At 44.7% G+C, this 22,740-nt stretch overlaps 1 protein-coding gene across 1 annotated transcript in view; it reads right to left on the reverse strand.

The window, feature by feature from the left end:
• The window catches only part of GALM (galactose mutarotase), a 188,100-nt gene that overhangs the window by 76,534 nt on the left and 88,826 nt on the right, over positions 1–22,740 (reverse strand). Inside the window, 3 exon segments of the mRNA XM_029594392.1 lie at positions 9,219–9,425; positions 15,560–15,696; positions 15,699–15,713. Coding sequence (XP_029450252.1) covers positions 9,219–9,425; positions 15,560–15,696; positions 15,699–15,713 — 359 coding nt within the window.

Here is a 22,740-nt window from a genome sequence, read left to right on the forward strand (position 1 = left end):
AGGCGGTCCTTAGGGGGTGTTTTATAGCACGGGCGGCTTTCCTCAAGAAAAAGAGGGAACAAACACGTGCTACACTCATTCTCCAACTTAAAGGGATGGAACGACTCCATAAGGGTCCGGGTCCTCGACGGGTGTCTTATTCACAGATTGCCACCCTTAAGAGTCAAATAGCAGCTATCGACAATGCGACCCTGGCTCATCAATTGGAGCTTCTGCAACAAAAATATTTTGAAGGGGGAAATAAGGCGGGGAGGCTGTTAGCTCATGCACTCAAGAAGAGACAGGCTCAATCGATCATAACTAAGGTCAAGATGGAGAATGGTTCCATGGTAGGGGACAACAAAGCTATTCGACAACGGTTTTTACAATTCTATGCTGAACTCTATGCACAGGATGATACTATCAATTCAGAGGGCATTTTGGGGTATCTGGCCTCGGTTCCTTTACCGGAATTAACGGCTGCACAACAATTTATACTGGATAAGGAGGTCTCCGAGATTGAAATTTTAGCCGCTATTAAAGCTTTAAAATTAGGGAAATCACCGGGACTTGACGGTTATTCGGGGTGCTTTTATAAGGTTTTCGCACAACAATTGGCGCCAATCTTGGTCAATTATTACAAGGCGTTGCGGCATGAGGGGGTTCTTTCCTCGGCAGCTAACACTGCGGGGATTACAGTGCTACTTAAGCCAGGGCGAGATCCCACACTTTGTAGTTCCTACCGCCCAATTTCTTTAATTAATTTGGATCTCAAAATATTGGCTAAAATCCTGGCCATCAGACTGAACGGTTTTATAGCAGACTTGATCCATCCCGATCAGGCGGGATTTATCCCAGGGAGGCAGACCAGTGATAATATCCAAAAGATCATGGATGCTATATGGTGGGTGAAAAAGCAGGGCTCTGCAGCTCTGGCGTTATCTGTCGACGCAGAGAAAGCTTTTGACAGGGTCCACTGGCCCTATCTTTTTTCTGTACTGCGGAAAATGAAATTTGGGGAACCTTTTCTGCGGTGGATAGAGCAATTTTATACGCAGCCTTGTGCTCGTATTAAAGTTAATGGCGGCTATACGGCTGCTTTCTCAGTAAGGAGAGGTACGCGACAGGGCTGTCCGCTGTCCCCCCTATTATTTGCTATTTTCCTTGAACCGTTGGCTATTAAGATACGGGGTACCGCTCATATTAAAGGGGTAGATGTGGGCCAGCTATCAGCCAAAATGTCTCTCTATGCTGACTATATTCTGTTCACTATCACCGACCCGGAGTCATCACTACCTCCTTTGATTGATGAGATGGAAGCCTTTGGACGGGTATCAGGTTTTCGGATGAATTGGGACAAATCCGAGATTCTGAATATTAATGTTGAGCCCTCATTAGCGACCAAGCTCCGCAGACAGTATAAATTCAAGTGGGCACAACAAAAAATAAAATACTTGGGTATATATTTAAGTGTAGACATGAATATGTTTCAATTAAATTATGAGGCGTTATGGGCTCGAATATCTCTTGATCTGGAGGAGTGGAACAGATATCGGATTTCATGGCTGGGACGCATTGCGGCAGTCAAGATGATGGCGTTACCTAGGCTATTGTACTTATTCCAATCTCTACCTATTCCAGTACCGAAACAGTTTCTCCTTAAATGGTAAAATCGGATCTTGAAATATATATGGGGAGGTCGGAGACCGAGGGTTGCAAGGTCAACCCTATATCGGTTTAGGGGACAAGGAGGGTTGGGAGTTCCCCATCTGGAACGATATTATTAGCGGCTAAGTTTAAACTGATTGTAGACTGGCATAGAACACAAGAAATAAAACCTTGGATACAACTTAGTCAGCAACTCTTAGCTGATATTCCCCTTACTAGCTTTATATGGCAACCATCCACCACATGGCGGCTGCGCCCGGGAGAGGTGTTACCGCCCTCCATGAGACTTCAATTGCAGGTATGGGAAGCTAATCGACACTTATTAGTGGGTACCAAGGCTTATCACCAGAGAACCTATTTATATGCCCATAGTACATTCCCAGCTGGATTTACCAATCCAGCATTTAGGGAGTGGAGACAGAAGGGAATACTTACTTGGAGTTCCTTATGGGGTGGAAGGGCTTTTTTATCCTTCTCAGAGTTGCAGACTAACTTTGGTTTACCATCGGAGGGTATCTTTCCATACCTACAATTGCGCCACTTCGCACTAACTCATATGTTACAGGCTGTGTTTCTCCAAGGTAAATCAGCTTTTGAAGAATTGTGTGTACAAGCGGACAACGCTCCGCATTTGATGTCTCAGATTTATTCCTTATTGGGTACTCAGCCGTTCAGCAAAACAAAACAAATGCTGGCTTGGGAAACTGATCTCCAATACCCACTTACGCAGAAGGAATGGGAAGGGATTTTTGGGAGATTAGGTAAGGGGTTAATAGCGGCCTCCATGAGGGAAAATGCTGTTAAGTTATTATATCGCTGGCACTATTGTCCGGTACAATTACATAAGATGAAACGTCTAACCTCTGATATATGTTGGAGAGGGTGCCAGCAGAGGGGTGATTACTTGCACATGTGGTGGACCTGTCCGAGGATTGTCGATTACTGGCGAGAAGTTGAGGAGTGGCTAGGGAAGATTTTCTCGGTGCCGATACGATTGACCCCGGGCCAAGCGCTTTTGGGGCAGGAGGCGTGGATACTGGGTGGTTATGACAATCGCCTGCTCTCCTTCATTTTAACTGCAGCTAGATTACATCTTGCACAATTGTGGAGGGCGGAGCACCTTCCCACGCTTCGGGGTGTACAAGACAAACTACAAAAAATATATACCCTAGCTGAAATTACGGCGTTTATACACAAAACATATGGGACATTCTTACGAATATGGCGTAACTACAGGCAGTGGCAATTATCTACCTAGAATACCCTAGTACGGGTGGCTATCTAGACATTGGCTCAACAGAGAACTTTATGGGTCACAACGACGGAGTGGTGTGGGGATAGGGGGGATTTCATAGTAAGGGGGGGGGGCACGGAGGTGGGGGGAGGGGAGGGAACAGATCAGTAAAGAGAAGCATAGCTGGTGTTAAAAAGTTTTATTGATTGTTTACTTTAGCGTACAACTTACAAAAGTCTGAATTGTATGTATGATTACACCTACTGTTGTCATTTTCAAAGTATTGCTCTGTTAATACATCATATATACAATAAAAATTTAAATTAAAAAAAAAAAAAAGGTTTGGATAAGTTCTAGGAGGAGAAGTCCATTAACTGCTATTAATCAAGTTAACTTAGGGAATAGCCACTGCTATTAATTGCATCAGTAGCATGGGATCTTCTTAGTGTTTGGGTAATTGCCAGGTTCTTGTGGCCTGGTTTGGCCTCTGTTGGAAACAGGATGCTGGGCTTGATGGACTCTTGTTCTGACCCAGCATGGCAATTTCTTATGTTCTTCAATTGCTCTCATCAAGTCTGGCTAAGTACCTTTACATGGTTACCTCACTGTTTAACATCCATACCAAATCTCAGCAAAGCGACCACTATTATTGACACACAAAAGGAAGGAAAAGAAAAAAAAAAATCACACTGGCAGCACATTGCTCAAGATAAATTGCTCACCCTTAGCTTCAGCTCTAGGGCTAATGATAGTGGTAACGATAGTGCAGACCCTTCAAATGAAGACAATACCCCTGGTATACCTAAGTCACACTGATACTTTTACACATTTTTCTTAGAATAAAATCCAAGAAAAAGCTGCAAAAACCAATTGACCAAAATTTAAAGTTTTTTTTAACAACAAAAATTACAAATAAAATAGATGCAAATAACATTTTATAAAATTAAAGACTGATTCAGAAAAAGAAAGACAGAGGAAATTTGGAGAGAAGCACTCTGTGACCAGCTCTACAATCTGTGGGATTTATCTCACTGAGTTATCAGGGCTTCTACCCATGCATGCCCCCACACAGGAGATTTCTCCCCTGCCTTTGTGCTGGGTCACCTGTCATTGATGTGGCTATGCCCCGCCCCACCCCCCACTGATGTCACCAGCGTGGGGTTGAAGAGCCAGCACCCAACTGCTGCCTGGATCCATCTGTGATCAGCTCTACTTCTTAGGGACTTAGCCTGCTGGGTCATCGGGACTTTAACCCATGCTTGTCCCCTCCAATGCAAGAGATTCCTTCTCTGCCGGCTTCCCTGTCATCAATGTGGCTATGCCTTGCCGCCTGCTGGGCAAGAGAAGAGCCGGCACCCAACACTGGAGGCATCATGCGCAAGAAGCAGCACAAAAACCTATCATGTAACTACTGTATGGGTTATTTTTCCCTATATGCCACACCTTGCACTTGTCCACATTAAATTTCATCTGCCATTTGGATGCCAAATCTTTCAGTCTCGCAAGGTCCTCCTGCAATTTATCACAATCCGCTTGTGATTTAACTACTCTGAATAATTTTGTATCATCTGCAAATTTGATTACCTCACTTGTCGTATTCCTTTCCAGATCATTTATAAATATATTGAAAAGCACGGGTCCCAGTACAGATCCCTGAGGCGTTCCACTGCCCACCCCCCTCCAATAAGAAAATTGACCATTTAATTCTACTCTCTGTTTGTCTTTTAACCAGTTTGTAATCCACGAAAAGGCATTGCCACCTATCCCATGACTTTTTACTTCTTCTAGAAGAAGCCTCTCATGAGGAACTTTGTCAAATGCCTTCTAAAAATCCAAATACACCACATCTACCGGTTCACCTTTAACTACATGTTTATTAACCCTTCAAAAAAGTGAAGCAGATTTGTGAGGCAAGACTTGCCTTGGGTAAAGCCATGATGACTTTGTTCCATTAAACCATGTCTTTCTATATGTTCTGTGATTTTGATCTTATGACACTTTCCACTATTTTTCCTGGCACTGAAGTCAGGCTAACTGGTCTGCAGTTTCCTGGATCGCCTCTGGAGCCCTTTTTAAATATTGGGGTTACATTAGCCACCCTCCAGTCTTCAGGTATAATGGATGATTTTAATGATAGGTTACACATTTTTACTAATAGATCTGAAATTTCATTTTTTCTTCCCTTCAGATCCCTGGGGTGTATACCATCCTGTCCAGGTGATTTACTACTCTTCAGTTTGTCAATCAGGCCTACCACATCTTCTAGGTTCACCGTAATTTGGTTCAGTCCATCTGAATCATTACCCATGAAAACCTTCTCCGGAATGGGTATCTCCCCGACATCCTCTTCAGTCAACACCGAAGCAAAGAAATAGTTTAATCTTTCCACGATGGCCTTATCTTCTCTAAGTGTCCCTTTAACCCCTCGATCATCTAATGGTCCAACTGACTCCCTCACAGGCTTTCTGCTTCGGATATATTTTTAAAAGTTTTTACTGTGAGTTTTTGCCTCTGTGACCAACTTCTTTTCAAATTCTCTCTTAGCCTGTTTTATCAATGTCTTGCCAATGCTTCTATTCTATTTTCTTCTGATGGTTCCTTCTTCCAATTTTTGATTGAAGATCTTTTGGCTAAAATAGCCTCTTTCACCTCACTTTTTAGCCATGCTGGCAATCGTTTGACCTTCCTTCCACCTTTTTTTTTTTTTTTTTAAACAAGGTCCACACCTATTGCACACTCAACCTTTTTGTCTGTACCTTTCAGTTTTTTTTGTTTTGTTTTTTTTGTTGTTTTTTTTAAACTATTTTTCTCATTTATCAAAGTTTCCCTTTTGAAAGTTTAGTGCTAGAGCTTTGGATTTACTTATTGTCCCCTTTCCAGTCATTAATTCAAATTTGAACATATTATGATCATTATTGCCAAGCAACTGCACCACGTTTACCTCTCTCACCAAATCCTGCGCTCCACTGAGAATTATATCTAAAATTGCTCTCTCTCTCATTGGTTCCTAAACCAACTGCTCCATAAAACTGTCATTTATCCCATCCAGAAAATGTATCTCTCTAGCATGTTTTGATGTTTCACTTACTCAGTCAATATTGGGTTATTTGAAATATCCCATTATTACTGCACTACCTATTTGGTCAGCTTCCCTAATTTCTCTTAGTATTTCACTGTCTGTCTCACCCTCTTGGCCAGGTGGATGGTAGTATAGTCTTATCACTAAACTCTTCCCCAACACATAATGGATTTCTACCCATAAAGATTTGATTGAGCATTTAGTCTCATGGACTCTATACCATCCCAGACATAAAGCGCCACCCCACCACTAAGATGCTCCTCTCTGTCATTGCGATATAATTTGTTCCCTGGCATAGCATTATACCATTGGTTATCCTCTTTCCACCATGTCTCTAAGATGCCAATTAAGTCCATGTAATCATTCACTGCTATACACTCTAATTCTTCCATCTTACTTCTTATCCATCTGGAATTAGCATACAATCATTTCAAAGTGCATTTTTTGTTTGAATTAACATTCTGCTTTTCAGTTGACAGGGATAAATTGGAAGGTGAGTTTTTAATTATAGGCACTTGGACTACTTTTCTTATTATTGGACCCTCTCTGTAGGGATGCCCTAACTCTAATGCTTCATTAGTATCCTTCGAAGATACCTCCCTCCGAACCATGCACTGCTGAACCACTGTCAGCTTTCCCCTTTGATTTAATTTAAAAGCTGCTCTATCTCCTTTTTAAAGGTTAGTGCCAGCAGCCTTGTTCCACTCTGCTTAAGGTGGAGTCTATCCCTTTAGAAAAAAACTCCCCTTTCCCCAAAAGGTTCCTTCCTTGCACCATCCACACACAGACTCCAGAGCTCTGCCTGCCTCTGGGGACCTGCGCGTGGAACAGGGAGCATTTCAGAGGATGCTACCCTGGATATTCTGGATTCCAGCTTTCTAAGAGCCTAAATTTGCCATTTCAGATCATTTTCTGCTGTACCAGGTTGATGCTCTCCAATCATGAGACCTTCCTCCTCCTCCAAGGGAAACTAGAGTTGGGACTTGGCTACTATGTCCCGGAAGGCCTCATCTATATATGTCTGCCTCAGCTCCTCCAGTTCTGCCACTCTAGCTTCCAGAGATTGGACTCGTTCTCTGAGAGACAGAAGCTCTTTGCACCAGGTGTACACGTACAGCAAAGTTGCTTACCTGTAACAGGTGTTCTCCTAGGACAGCAGGATGTTAGTCCTCACTTATGGATGACATCATCAGATGGAGCCTGGCATGGAAAACTTCTGTCAAAGTTTCTAGAAACGTTGACTGGCACACTGAGCATACCCAGCATGCCACTATCCACATGGGGGTCTATCTTCAGACTCGAAAGTAGATTACAAAAAAATAAAACAAACTAGGAGAACCCAACTCCATGGAGTGGTGGGCAGGTTTCCTGAGCACTATCATCCTGCTGTCCTAGGAGAACACCTGTTATAGGTAATCAATTTCACTTTTTCCTAGGACAAGCAGGATGGTAGTCCGCACATATGGGTGAATCCCTACCTACACACTGGCCCCAAAAACCAATGAGACCAACAGACTCCAAACGATGGTGCAGAAAAGAGGGATTCAGTTTTGTAAGGAACCTTTTGGGGAAGGGGGAGACTTTTCAAAAAAATATGGGTTCCACCTTAACCAGAGTGGAACCAGGCTGCTGGCACCAACTTTTAAAAAAAAGATAGAGCAGCTTTTAACCTACAACAAGGGGGAAAGCCAACAGTCACTCAGCAGTGCATGGTTTGGAGGAATGTATCCTTGAAGGATACTAATGAAACAGGAGAATTGGAACCTCTCTGTTGGGATGCCCTATTAAAAGCAAACATAGTCCATGTGCCTATATGTAAAAAAAAAAAAAATTACCTGAGCTAAAGATTTCCAAATTATCCCTAACAACTGAAAAGCAGGTTGTTAATACAAACAAAAAGCAAACTTTGAAATGTCTGTATGCCAATGCCAGAAGTCAAAGAAGTAAATGAGATTGACATAATTGGCATCTCAGAGACCTGATGGAAGGAGGATAACCAATGGGACAATGCTATATCACGGTATAAATTATATCACAATGATAGGGAGGATAAACTTGGTGGGGATGTGGCACTTTATGTTCGGGAGGTTATAGTGTCCAACAGGATAAAGATCATACAAGAGACTAAATGCTCAGTAGAATCTATATGGGTAGAAATCCCATATGTGTTGGGTAAGAATATAGTGGTAGCAGTATACTACCGTCCACCTAGACAAAATGGTCAGATGGATTATGAAATGCTAAGATAAATCAGGGAAGCTAACCAATTTGGCAGTCCAATAATAATGGGAGACTTCAATTACCCAAATATTGACTGGGTAAATGTAACATCAGGACATGCTAGAGATATAAAGTTCCTGGATGAAATAAACGACTGCTTCATGGTGCAATTGGTTCAGAACCAAACGAGAGAGGGAGCTACCGTATTTTTCACTCCATAAGACGCACTTTTTGTGCGTCTTATGGAGTGCGTCTTATGAAGAAATTTTCTTTCTTCTTTTCTCCTTCTGAAAGCTAAGCAATTCCCAGTAGGGAGATGCATGACCACTATCTACTGGAGATGGAGAATACTGGCGGACCAATGTCACTGCAGGAGTATATATACTGTGATGTCAGCTTTACTCCATCTCCATCTGCTGGTAGAAGTGCATAACCCACTTGTTCCGGATCCACCTGTCTAAATGCTAAGAAAGCCAATATTCAAGAGCTATCTGGCTAACTTGGCCGCGATATTCAGTGGTATAGCCATGCTGCTGAATATGATCTGCTATCTTATAGTTAAGCTAGCTAAGTTTACCTAACTAACTATAGAACAGCCAAATAGCTATCCTCGACAAGGCTGAATATCAGCATTTATCCAGTTAGCCGGATAAGTAGCTCTGCCCCGGAACACCCCTCTATCACCCCCTTAGTTATCTGACTTTCTGGAAAAACAGATGACTAAGTGGCAGCTGCTGGAGCGTGGTGGAATATTCAGACAGAGCCATCGAGCTAGCTAAGATAGAACATAACTTGCTAAGTAGTGCTAAAATATCAGCCTCTTAAACTCTTACCTAAGTTTTTGTGCAGGAAGGTTGCACATTGACAGGAAGAAAATGGAACAGAGCTGATGTTTGCATTTACAGCTCTGTTTGGACCACTATGCTGTATCTTTAAGCAAAAAAAAAAAAAAAAAAAGTGTTTTTAACCAAAATAAATAACCCTCCAAAAGCAATGAATGACTGAATGAGATGAGATGAAAGCATTTAACAATCTTACCTGGCCTGCCAGATTGAAATAAGAATGATTTGTCAGATTGATGGGTGTCGTCTTATCAGTTTGTGCCCTGTAGTTTATGCTCAGCACCCCCTCATCCAGCGAATATGTCACCCAAACTTTCAGCTTGCCGGGGTATCCTTCCTCACCATCTGGGCTTATCCTAAAGAACCGCACGCCGTTTGGCAGCACCTCAGGATTCCAAAGCACCTGCAACACAATTCTGTTGAAAACTGGTCATTTCTACCCACCTTCCATATCCCTTTGAAAAACATGCAAAAAATCAATGATCAAAACACAGCTGCCAAAAAAAAAAGTCCCAACTAGTGTGATTGGCTGAAGTACAGGTGTGCTGTGAATAAAGCCAGATAAGAACAGCTGAGGCACAACTGCAGTCATTTTCTTTATTTCTCCTGGCCTGCAAAATATTCTCCTACAATTGGGGAGGGGGTGGGGAAGGGGAAAAGGGGAAGAGGGAATATGGGAACAGCATTTATGTGCTACTGCTTCCTCTTCTGCTGTTTTTCCTATTCAATTAAAACCCCTATAGTCTTGTGAGACCTCCTGGCCCTGTGCAATGTCCAAGGAGACAGAAGCCCAGAGGCCACAAGGCAAGTTGAGGCCTGAGTAGGCCACAAGACAAGGAGCAAGATAACAGAAGGCCCAAAGGCCACAAGGCATGGAGCAAGGTAAGTGTGGCCAGGTCAAAGAGCCAAAGGTGACTCCATGAAGAGGCATCTAGGTTCTGGCAAGGCAGGGTTAAATGGGGCTGGAGCTTGGGTATGGTGCAAGCAGCAAGGAGGAGCTTGGCAAGGCTGGAGAGGGGAGGCTTGCTGAGGGACCTTGGTGAAAAGGAGGCTGCACCACAAGCTGAGTCAGGTGGCCAGTGAGGAGGTGGCTCTGGTAGCTACCGTGTTTCCCCGAATATAAGACAGCGTCTTACTTTCTTTTTACCCCCAAAAGTCCCACTATGTCTTACTTTCAGGGTATGTCTTATATTGGAAAAAAAACCTGAGTGTTCAAAAAAAAATTATTTTTAAATACCTGTCGGAGGGCCGCGTGGGTCCAGGCGGCTGGCGGCGGGAGCCGGGTGGTCGCGTGTTAAATCTAGGCCGCGGGCGGGTGGGCGCTTGTTCCAGGCGGCGGCGGCGGGTGGACGCGCGTTAGTTCGAGATGGCCGGCGGGTGGTCGCGTGTTAAATCTAGGCCGGGTCGCACAGGCGCGCATTCATTCACTGCCGGTGGGGGCTGCCGAGGCAGCCCCCACCGGCAGTGAATGAATGCGCGCACAGGCCCACAGCGCCTGTGCGACCCCTGCAATTCGACGCTGGGGGCTGCCGGTGGGGGCTGCGGCAGTGAATGAATTCATTCATCCAGGCGGAGGAGCCGGCTGCTTTCGCCTGCCGCTGCCGGCTGCTTTCGGCGCTCAAGGCAGTCACATGCCGTGACACGGCATGTGACACGGCATGTGACTGCCTTGAGCGCCGAAAGCAGCCGGCAGCGGCAGCCGAAAGCAGCCGGCAGCGGCGAAAGCAGCCGGCTCCTCCGCCTGGATGAATGAATTCATTCACTGCCGCAGCCCCCACCGGCAGCCCCCAGCGCCGAATCGCAGGGGTCGCACAGGCGCTGTGGGCCTGTGCGTGCATTCATTCACTGCCGGTGGGGGCTGCCGAGGCAGCCCCCATCGGCAGTGAATGAATGCGCGCCTGTGCGACCCGGCCTAGATTTAACACGCGACCACCCGCCGGCCGTCTCGAACTAACGCGCGTCCACCCGCCGCCGCCGCCTGGAACAAGCGCCCACCCGCCCGCGGCCTAGATTTAACACGCGACCACCCGGCTCCCGCCGCCAGCCGCCTGGACCCACGCGGCCCTCCGACAGGTATTTAAAAATAATTTTTTTTTGAAATGACAGGTACGTCTTACTTTCGGGGGATGTGTTACATTAGCCGACCCCCCTAAAATTCCCACTACGTCTTACTATCAGGGGTGTCTTACTATCGGGGAAACACGGTAGTAACAGAGCTCACTGGAGGCCTCTGCTGATGGGGAGGTATCATAGCAGACAGGATCAGGGTCACGGTGAGCCTGCACGGCAGGTGAAACCGTGACAAAGCAAGAGCGTTTTAGGGTCCTTGACAGCTATGGCTCTTGAAATCTCAAAGAACTTACTGAATCACAGCATCCCACATTTTACCCACTTCTGGTTATTCCCACCAGATGTGATAGAAAGAGCCCTCATCACCACACCCCCACCAGTGGGTAAATTCTATGCAGTCATGCTGATGTCAGGTACCACCTATACAACACCTTATATCCTTTCTCCACTATCTGCGAAGATATTTAATTTTTTATTTTTTTTTTGGCGAGGAAGCATTGTTCCAATTCACCTACTCCAATGGCTCACCCAAATTTCTCTCCCAAGCCCCATATAAGCTGGCTTAAATTTTAAGTCTGCATTCAGCAGGGCATACATTTTTGAGATGGACCTCATAAGCTTATCTACATGATCACAAAAACCTTCAAACTTGTCTGGCCTTTCTGAGTTCCACCCCTATTCTATTCTGACTGAAATAATGTACCAGTTGGACGTAAGGGAACCGATCTGAATATTATACCCTGGAGGATGAAAATGTATACCCTGGAAGAGAGGAAGAGCAGGGGTGATATGATACAGACCTTCAGATACTTGAAAGGTTTTAATGATCCATGGTCATCAACAAACCTTTTCCATTGGAAACAATTTAATAGAACTAGGGGTCACGATTTGAAACTCCAGGGAGGAAGACTTAGAACCAATGTCAGTGTCACGCTTCCTCTCGTGAGGATACACCCAGGTTCGCTTTTGTAGGGTCCCGTCTCAAAGGCGATTGTTTCCTAAGCACTTGAAAACTCAATGGAAACATTTATAGATTTCTTTTTACAAGTCCCAGGCGGGATATGAACTGGTTCCCATCTGCTTGGAAGGCCAATGCCTTCCCCACTGAACCACTTTATACTGCTGGGCTAGTCAATGATTGGACATATCATGAATTTTTTTCATGATTTGAAGCTACCAGAACTGAGCATGCATGCACGGGAGCTGTAAGAAACGCCTATCCAAGAAGCAGAGCTACAGGGGCTATTTGGAAACAAACTATTAAAAGCCCCTGGCCCTATTACTATTGGGATACCTCACCCTTGCTCCATTAAAGGACATGTTTAATGCTGCTCGACAAAGGGGACACTTTGATGGAGGCTATAATCTCGCCACCATAATTTTGTTCCCCAAGCCAGGGAAAGACTCCACCTTAACCTGTTATCAGCATATTTCTCTCCTTAATCAAGACATTAAATTGTTGGTGGCAGTTTTGGCCCAAAGGGTAAACTCAGTAATAGCAGAGGTGGTAGCCCCAGAAAAAACAGGCTTTATTAAGGGACGGCTTTCTAACTCCAATCTTTTAAAATCTCTGATGGTATCACTTACTTCATCATTGGGTAACCCTAATGACCTTCTCATCAGCCTTGATGCTGAAAAGCCTTCAATCGTGTGGAGTGGCCGTATCTGTTTAGGATACTTGAACATTTTAATTTGAGGAGGTTATGCAATCTTGGGTTAAACTGTTATGCCAGTCACCCCAGGCCCATTACTGGTGAACAGGATGCTATTGGAGACTTTTATTTGGGGTGGGGCACTAGACAAAGCTACTCCTTATCCCCCCTTACTATTTGTTCTTGCACTAAAACCTTTAGCGAATAAACTGCGGGCCCTTGGTACTTTTCAGGGATTAAGGATTAAAACCAAAATAGTCAAGGTCAGTCTCTTTTGTGGATGTTATGCTTCTTTATGTGGGAAATCCAACTGAAAGTTTAGGAATATTATCAATGCTGTTGATCCATATAGGTTATTTTGCGGGATTCAGATTAATTATGGAAAACCAGTGGCATTTCCGCTATCTTCCACTTTGCAATCTTGCCGGAAAGGCCCTTTTCCGTTCATGTGGGTGGTCCTATTTCAGATATTTGGGGATTCAGGTGGTGCATACAGTAGAGGAGCTTTATGCTCTGAATACTGAGTCTACTCTATGGAATGTTCAAGCCTTATTGGCATGTTGGAAAGCCCTTCCACTTTCCATACTCCGTAGATGTGCCCTGATTAAGAAAGTAGTTCTCCCTAAGTTTCCTTTATCCCATTCTATTATTTCTCAGATAACAGAAGGACCAGGGGGCACTCCATGAAGTTAGCAAGTAGCTCATTTAAAACAAATTGAAGAAAATTATTTTTCACTCAGCGCATAGTTAAGGTCTGGAATTCATTGCCGGAGGATATGGTTACAAATGTAACAAGTGTAACTGGGTTTAAAAAAGGTTTGGATAAGTTCCTAGAGGATAAATCCATAAACTATAAGGGTAATTAATAAGCATTAGTAGCTTGTGCTCTATCTAATGTTTGGGTGCTTGCGAGGTACTTGTGACTTGGAAACAGGATACTGGGCTTGATGGACCCTTGGTCTGACCAAGTATGGCATATTTTATGTTCCTTGTAAATGCTCCCATTGTGGCTTAAAGCTTTGACTATTCAGCTATACTGCTTTATGGTGAGCTCTTTTATATGGCATAATAGAAGAGCGCAGTTGGGCTTTGACGTACTACAATTAGATTGGAAGTTTGGTGGGGTTGCTCTCCCAGATTTACGGCTTTATAATGCTGCCTGTTTCCTCTGCCATTTGCAGGAATGTGTATTCCAGCGACCTAAATTCAATGTGGAGGGCTTAATGACCGATTGGGCTGCCCCCTATTCTTTAATAAATCTAGTCCATTTAAGCCCTGGTAAATTAGCTTCTTTAAATGTTTCAGCCTTTTGGCTCAAAGCCTGGTTCTGGTGGCGGGGATGATGGCTCGCAGTGTATCTCTCACCCTTTTTGATATTGACTGGTAACCAGATTTTTTATCCAGCCTAAGTGGCCCTATCTTTTAGGGATGGGTTTCAAGGGGGATTCGTAATCCGGTCCATTTGGTTGACTCTGATTCTCCCTCTTTGCACTCCTTTGAACAGTTGCGGGAGGATCAAGATATACTGAATTAACACGTTTTTGCTTATCTACAAGCTCGGCATTATTGTCCTGGTATCTCTAAGAACAATATCTCCTCTATTCAATCCACGAATGATGAAGAGAGTTTTTTTGGAGACTCTGCCCAAAGTTAACAAAATAGCTATATGGTCGAGACACCTCACCTCAGTTCTACCTACTCTCTATATGATCCGCTTAGCTAAAAAATGGAGTGTGGATTTGGGTGTTAACGTTTCCTTGGATTTCTTATCCCATGCTTTTCTCGTGATTTCTAGACACTTGCTGCCACTATGAGGGAAATCCAGCTTAAATTCTTCATAGAACATATATTACCCGGGTATGGGGTGTCCTGATGAAATTATGGGATTCTGACAAATGTTTGAAGCATAAAAGGCCCCAGGAGTCTTCTGTCATATGTTCACGGGTTGCTGTAAACTCCAGCCTTTTTTGGGGCCAGATTGTGGATTACCTAGATAAGCTGTTGGGATGTTTCAATCACTTGGTCAGGGCTTTGTCTATTTCTGTTTTTTAGATAAAGGATGCCCGATACCTCAAGGGGGGAGGAAATTTCCTGCTGTCGCCACTCTTTTTGCAAAAAAGGCTATCTTAATATGTTGGAAAATGGAGGTGGCACCCTCATTTGCTCAGTGGAAAGAATTGTTGCTTCAAATGACAGCTGGAATCATTACGAAAAGGGATGTAGCTGACCAGAGGTCATTTATTTTCTTGAGGGGATATTTTCCCCCTCTGGAATAAAGTGCTTCTGGCTCAATGATTTTACATCTGGGCTTGGGTAAATTTTAGTGCTCTATCATATTGTGAGCTGTACTCGGTGGGAATGTAATTGTATGGTCTTATGACTGAGTGTGTTTGTGTGAGTGAGGGTGATTGCAGAGATAGTCCACTTATGATGGACTGGGGATAATGTTGAAAAGTTGGGTCATATTGTTTGCATTGTTTACTTGATGGATTGTCATACTTGTTTCTTTTTCTACTATTGAATCTGATCTTGCATTCAATGACCTAATAAAGATGAATTTAAAATTTTTTTTATCGGTTTTTATTATGGATACACAAATTATACCATGTCCTGAACTGTGGAAGGGCAGGTTATACATTTTTAAAATAAAATAAAAAAAAGAACAAACTAAAAATTAAGACCCAAATAGGATACAATAGAACCAAGGAAAAAACAGACAAGTTGATATTTTGAAGAATCTTAGCACATCTAATTGATTAAAATAAAAGAAACATGACCCTTCAAAAAAAGTGCATTTTCCCATGCTTCCATTTACCTTATCAAACCCGTTTATTCCTCCATGTATGCTATTGGGGCCATTGTTAATTGCCAATTGATATTCTTTTCCTTCCACGATAAATTTCCCTTTGGCAATTCTGTTAGCAACTCGCCCAATTAAAGCTCCAAAATAGGATGTTTGTTGAGATAACCTGCCAAAATCAATAATACTAATTCAAAATTTAAAGTGCTATATTTTGACCTGTAAGTAAATAAGACTTGTTACAGTAATGCAGTTCAGATAGTCATTGTAGGCTCTAAAACCTGTTAACTGGACAGAAAGTTTAACAAGATAAACAATCCTTTTCAATGCTGCCATCCAATCAAATGCACTTCATTTTCCTTTTAATTAAAGTGGCAACAAATATTCTGAAAGCTGAAATAAGGTTAAAATTGTTCTTATCTGTTAATATGCTTTCCTTGAGTCCTGCTAGACCAATCATTATACTTGGGATTATCCCATACCTCAACTGCCGGAGACAGAGAGAATCCACCCCTTTTTCTATGACCTCATTCAGGCCCTTGCCAGTAGTTGCCTGCCAAAATAGATGGCCAAGGACCCCCATTTCTTTTTGCCCTCTATTACTTTTTTTCTCTTAATTATCCTTGAAGTCATTCTCTTTCTCAGAAAGGAAGGAGAAGGAAGAGCACAGAGGGAGGGAGGGGGTGAGATACTTTGGGTGTCTGTTTATGGCCTCTGTATTCCTGGGTGAGGCCTGGACTGCTCTTAGCAGGACTCAAAGAAAGAAAATTATCAAGTAAGAAAAATTCTACCTTCTTTTTCACCTGCTAAACCAGTTCATTTTACTTGGGAGATACAAACGCTTACACCCCCCCCCCCAAGGGTGGGTGAAAAACAGGGTTGCCTTAAGAACCCTGGACCCAAAGGCTGTACCTTCCTTCGCCTGTATGTCTAGACTATAGTGTTTGGAAAATGAGAGCAGGGTTGACCATGTGACAACCCTGCAGATTTCTCCTGGGGAAAACAATGCTGCTTCAGCCCAGGAAGACACCTGCGCTCTCGTAAAGACAACCTGAAGCACTCCTGTCGCTTGTCTGCCTTTGAGTATATATGCCAAAGAAGTAGCCTCTTGATCCATCTCATTTCGTGGTGTTGGAAATGGCTTCTCCTTTCATGATCCACCAAACTGCACAAATAATAAATCTTTTCTGGTACACATCAAGTAGGTGAAGGCTGTCACTTTTCCCCCATGTTCCTTCCTCTTGAATGCTGGCAGACACACCACCTGATTCAGATGGAATGGAGATACTACTTTTGGAAGGAATGAGGGTAATGGTTTGAAAGTGACCGAGTGAGGCAAGATCACCAAGTAGGCTTCTGTGAGACTGAGTGGTGATCCCTCAGGCCTGGAGAGACAAATGCAGTCTGACTCCAGCCATTATTAAACGCACATATCTTTATTAAGACTTCACAATCACACAACAGTAGACTGTCTTCCCTTCAGAACAGTGTACTCAATACTCACAGTTCAGTACTGCTTCCCTCATTACTCACAGTTCAGCTTCAGCACAGCTCAGTGTTTGCACAGTTTTACTTACAGGAGCTGCCTTCCTCCTGGAGACCAGGGCCTGGTTTAACTATCCCACCTGGATCCCAGCTCTTATGTTTCCCCTGCTGGGACCCACCCATACAGCTCTCTCTCTCTCAAGGAGAATTAAAACTGGACTAGGCATCCTGGCTCTTCTGCACCAGCCTTAAGGGGAAAAATAGGGGTACTGCCTCACATATCCCTTTCCCCTCAGCTTGGAACCCATCAGTCTGAGCATCTTTACTCCCCCTGGATTCCATCTAGTGAGTGCCTCATCTCCCCAGTCCCTCTTCTCTGGCTACCCACCAGTTAGGCTTGTGGTTAACGTTCTGGAGTTATGGTCATAGGGTCATGCTCAACCCCATCTCCCAGGATAACACCTTAGACTGCCCTATCACCACCTAATGTACCGCCTGCACCCCCAGTCCTTTACTGGCTCTGTGTTCAAACCCATCCCCGAAAAATCTTTTGGATTCGCTATGGGGTTTCCATCGGTGATTACTCTGGTATCCCCTCAATGCTCGATGGCCACTCGCCCACACCGGTCATTGGCTCCTCTGCAGCGCCTCTCACTTGGCACTTCATCTCTTGCTTGCCTTTCTGTGCCCTCACTGGGCTTCTCATGGAAGCTGTTTCTAGATGACCAGTAGTGTTTGGGCACTCTACAGGGTCTTCGTCAGGACTTCCTGTAGCATCGACTTCCAACTTCTCAATACTGCCCCCCTCCTGGGGGGTCTGTGTCACTCTCTCCAGGACTCTCTGTGACCCCTCTCTCAAGGTTCTTCACTGCCCCCTTCTCTGAGCTTCTCACAGGAGTAGTCTCTGGACTCTTGATAGTGTTTGGGCACCCTACAGGGTCTCTCAGGACCACCTGTAGCACCAAACTCAGTCTGTTGCCACCACATAGTCAGTTCGCTGGACCCCTCTGCCAGCGCCACTCATCCAGTTCCTCCATGAGCTGTTGATACTCCTTGTCCAGCCAGTCTAGGCATTCACTCTCTTGCCTGGCCTGGACTCTTGGGAGTGGATTCCATATTCGATTACCCTGGCTGGCCTTTCCAGCTACCCAATTCTTCAAGCCTCAGTCCTCCCTCTGACCCGGCTCTTGGAACTGCGGAATTCCTACTACACAGAAATACATGCTGTTCTTTCCTTCCAACCCTCTGGCTGCTGCAGTATCCTGACTGCTCCTCTCCAGGTTTTCTTGTGACTGCACACCTCAAACTGCAGAGTGTCTTGCTTGCTGGAAAATGGCCCTGCCCTGTTCCTATTCACTGCACTCACAGCTCACTCTGGCAGCTTTACCAGGATCACACCCTGCTCAGCACAGCCTTGCTGCAGCAGTGTTCCTTCCTCTTTTCTTTTCCAAAGCAAATAAAAGGTAAAAAATAATAATAATAATAAAGCCTGCATAAATAGCAATAACTTAATCACTTTTAAATCCCTATCTACCTCCCAGCAGAGCTTCTCTCTTTAGCTAGTTCAAACCTATTGCTTTCTGGCTGTCCCTGCAACCAGGCCCACTTACAGTTTCCTCTCTACCTGAAACCTTTTTTTCCCTTCAGTGCAGCTTCTTAACCACCACGCTCTGGGTCCCCCTGTGCTCTGTACTTTGTTTTATAGCCACAGGCACGCTGTGTTCAGTACTTCGTTTAGAATCACAGGTCATCTTCACAACTCTGTACTCCAAACAGACACTTTGCTTCTCTCTTCTGCAAAATGTTTGACCTCCAAATGGCTTCTGGCAGGCCACAAATACAGCACACTTTCTTTGGAGGCTGGGTTTTCCTTTGTAAGTTTAGAGAAAAGATTCCATGCATGACACCCACAATGTGGGCCGCGAATGGTGATCCCCCAGGCCTGCAGACACAAATACAGTCTGACTCTAGCTTTTCTTAAACACTTATCTTTATTACAGTTTCACAATCACACAACAGTAGATTGTCTTCTCTTCCGAACAGTGTACTCAATTACTCACAGTTTAATACTGCTTCCCTCAGTACTCACAGTTCAGCTTTTCCACAGCTCAGTGTTTGGACAGTTTTACTTTACAGGAGCTGCCTTCCTCCTGGAGATCCAGGCCTGATCTGAATATCACTCACCTGGATCCCAGCTCTTATTCTTCCCCTGTGGGCCCACCCATAGAGCTCTTTCTCTCAAGGGGAATTAAGATGGACCAGGAATTCTGCTGGTCTCACATCGGTTTAAGGGGGAAAATAGGGGCACTGCTTCACAGGTTCCTACATGCGAGGGCCTGCAACACCCAAAATATACCTTGCAGGAATAGATTGCTTACAAAAAGTAGCTTTTAACATAAGATCCTTGATGGATGCTTGCCTCAAGAGTTCGAAGGATGCTCCCACTAAGGCTTTGAAGACAGGTTAAGATTCCACTGAGGAAAATTGGGTGAAGGGTGACTGGATTCACTTCACCCTATTGCAGAAAATGCATCACATCTAGGTGTGTGGCTACTTGTGCCCCTTTAATACAGCCCCACAGTGGGATATGGATGCTACCTGCACCCTCAATAAATTGAGTACTAAAGCCTATATCTATACCTTTGTGTCCTCCTTCCATGGAGAAATTCCATTCTTCCTGCCATAAGCCTCCAATAACCTCCAGACTCTGATTTAGGTTAGCGAGGTTGAGTTTTTCCCCAAACTCTCAGCATGGTTGCCACTACAGCTTGAGTACCCCCGACTTCACAACCATGCCCTTTCAAAAGCCAGGATCTAAGACAGAATGGAGATGGGTCTTCCGTTTTAGATTGGATCCTGCTGAAGCAGATCCTGATATTTGAGAACTGCAGTAGGACACCCAACAGGAGCCTTATCAGGTCTGCATACCATGGCCTCCTTGGCCAATCCAGAGTTACCAATATCACCTCTGAGGGACGAGCATCTATTCTCTTTATAACCTTGCCTATCAGGGGGCAAGGTGGGAATGTATACAAGAGCCTGCTCTTCAGCCAAAGCTGGATTAGGGCATCTATTCCCGCTGAAGCCTGCCTCTTTCACTGCATAAAAATCCTGTCCACCTGATGATGGCTTGGATCACCATTAAGTCCACTTTGGGTGACCCCCATCACTCACTACTCTCTGTAATACTTCCTGGTTGAGCTCCCATTTTCCTGGGACCAGCTTGATCCTGCTGAGATAGTCTGTTTGTGCATTTTTCTGTTCCTGCAATGTGAGATGCTGACAAATAGAGCAGGTTCTCCTTTGCCCCACTGTATATCCTGCTACTTCCTCCATAAGCCTAGGCTGCACATGCCCTCTTGCTTTTTATTTATTTTAATTTTTTTTATGTTCGCCAATGTCATGGCACTGTCCAAAAGCAGGCCCAAATTTAGGCGTAGCCAACTGCATCTGGTGTCAAATTTTAAGAGACACCAGAGTATTGCCTTGCTCCCAGCTTCTATCCGGATCTGCATCTGAGCTGTTGAGTAGCAACATTTAAAAAAAATAGAAATGTAGCACAAAGCCTCAAATCTCGTTCATGCTCTTAAGGCTTTGTGGTGCCCTGCCCCTTACATGGGTTTCCATAGTAAACAAAGTCTATGTGGGTAGAGGGGGCCCTGCATTATCTCTCTTTTTTAAAGTATTGCTGCTACATCTGGAGCTGGCATGGAGGAGTGCCGTGGTTCAGAGGTAAGGGGGAGAACCAGAAAGGAGAGGAAATAGGGGCATTTTGGGATCCCTTGCCCTCTCTCCTTCGCATCCCATGTACGTCTATCTAATGACTTTGCTGTGGTGTGAGACTGGCGTCAATAACCCCTGTCCCTTGCTTATGTGCATCAAATATATAAATTCGGCCCTGTCCAAAAAGGACTCTTACTGCCTTCACCCCTATCTTTAGTATGAAGGCATGGCATGCCCATCTTATGGCTCTTAGCTCTAATCTGTTTATTGGCCAAACAGCTTCCTCCCTTGGGCCAGATGGCTCTGACAATATGCTTCCCAAACAACTATGCTGGCATCTGTGATTTAGCATTATCCAGTCACGGGTTTCCTTTGTTGAGACTGATGGGATTCAGCCATTAGTCCAGATTCTCTTCTGCTGCCCGGTGCTGTAGGCGCCAGTTGTAGTTCTGACAGGCTGGCAACCAGCGAGCCAATTGTGACTGTTTTAGCGGGTGCATAAACAGTCCCCTGGGCCAGGGCACATCTATGGTGTCCGTCATTAGCCCCAGCAGTTGGAAGTAGTCCAATATCCTGGGTGAATTTAGGATGCATAACACCCTTACCTGCTCTATAATCTTGGCAACCCTATTGAGGGAAGGGAGTGTGTCCCTGCCACCTGTGTCTAACAGAGTGCCTAGGAACTAACAATTGAGAAGGTTCCAAATTGATTTTTGTACTATTCAGCACCAAGTCCAATCTCTCTAGACGCCGGGCCACCGTGGCTGAAGCCTGCTTGTTCTCCTGGGTGAATTGAGCTCAGATGAGAATCGTCAAGCAGGGAGGAACACATATTCCTTGCTTAGGCAAGGCTGCCGCAACAACCACTATGACCTGGTAAAGATCATGCGGACTGTTGCAAGCCCAAAGGGTAAGGCATGAAACTGAATATGGTGGCCTAAAACACAAAAACAAAGGAGCCTTTAAAAGAAAGGTCTAATGGGAATGGGAAGGTGGGCCTCTGCCAAGTCCAATGACACTAGAATTCTCCTTTCCTTACAGCTTCCATGACAGAGCGGAGGGGCTCCATTCTGAAATGTGATACTCTCATGTACTTTATTTGTGCTTGTGACCCTTTTAAATCTAGGATGGGCCAGAAGATACTGTCCCTTCTTTGGAATTACAAAATAAAAGGATAAGGCCCTTTGGCTCCTTTCCTGGGGCAGGACTGGAACTGTTGTGTCGCCCTAGACCAACATCTAAATTTCAAACCCCACATCAACACTCTCCTAAAGGGGGGTTTCTTTAAACTCAACATTCTTAAAAAGCTTAAACCCCTCCTGCATACTCAAGACTTCCGCCTAGTACTCCAGACCACCCTCCTATCTAAACTGGATTACTGTAACTCCCTTCTCCTGGGCCTTCCCGCATCCACCATAATACCCCTACAAATCCTGCAGAACGCCATGGCCAGAATTTTAACCAACACACATAAAAGGGACCATATCACCCCTGTGCTAAAGGACCTGCACTGGCTGCCCATACACTTCCGTATTCAATACAAAACCCTCACCATTCTACACAACATGCTGTACAAACACAATCACAACTGGCTTGAGGAAATGCTGCGTTTCCGCACTTCCAGCCGCCCATCCAGAACCTCCCTAGCAGGTACCCTTCATTGCCCAACACTCAAAACCGCACACCATACCATCACAAGGCAAAGGGCATTCTCCATCGCTGGCCCTACCCTCTGGAATTCTCTACCCACCAATCTACGTCTAGAGCCTTCCCTCCGTAATTTCAAAAAAGGAATCAAAACATGGCTTTTCAAACAGGCCTACCCTGATTCGAATCAAACCTAGTCTAACCCTTACCTTCCTCACTCCCTCAGTCAATCATCCGCCCCTCCTTACACGTTATCCCTCCTCAGCCCCCGGCCTTCCTTCCCGCCTAGTATTCGAACACCACGTCCACATAAGACAGTATATAGTGTATGATTGCTTTTA

The sequence above is a fragment of the Rhinatrema bivittatum genome, chromosome 3 (assembly GCF_901001135.1).
Source record: "Rhinatrema bivittatum chromosome 3, aRhiBiv1.1, whole genome shotgun sequence".
Classification (NCBI taxonomy): Eukaryota; Metazoa; Chordata; class Amphibia; order Gymnophiona; family Rhinatrematidae; genus Rhinatrema; species Rhinatrema bivittatum.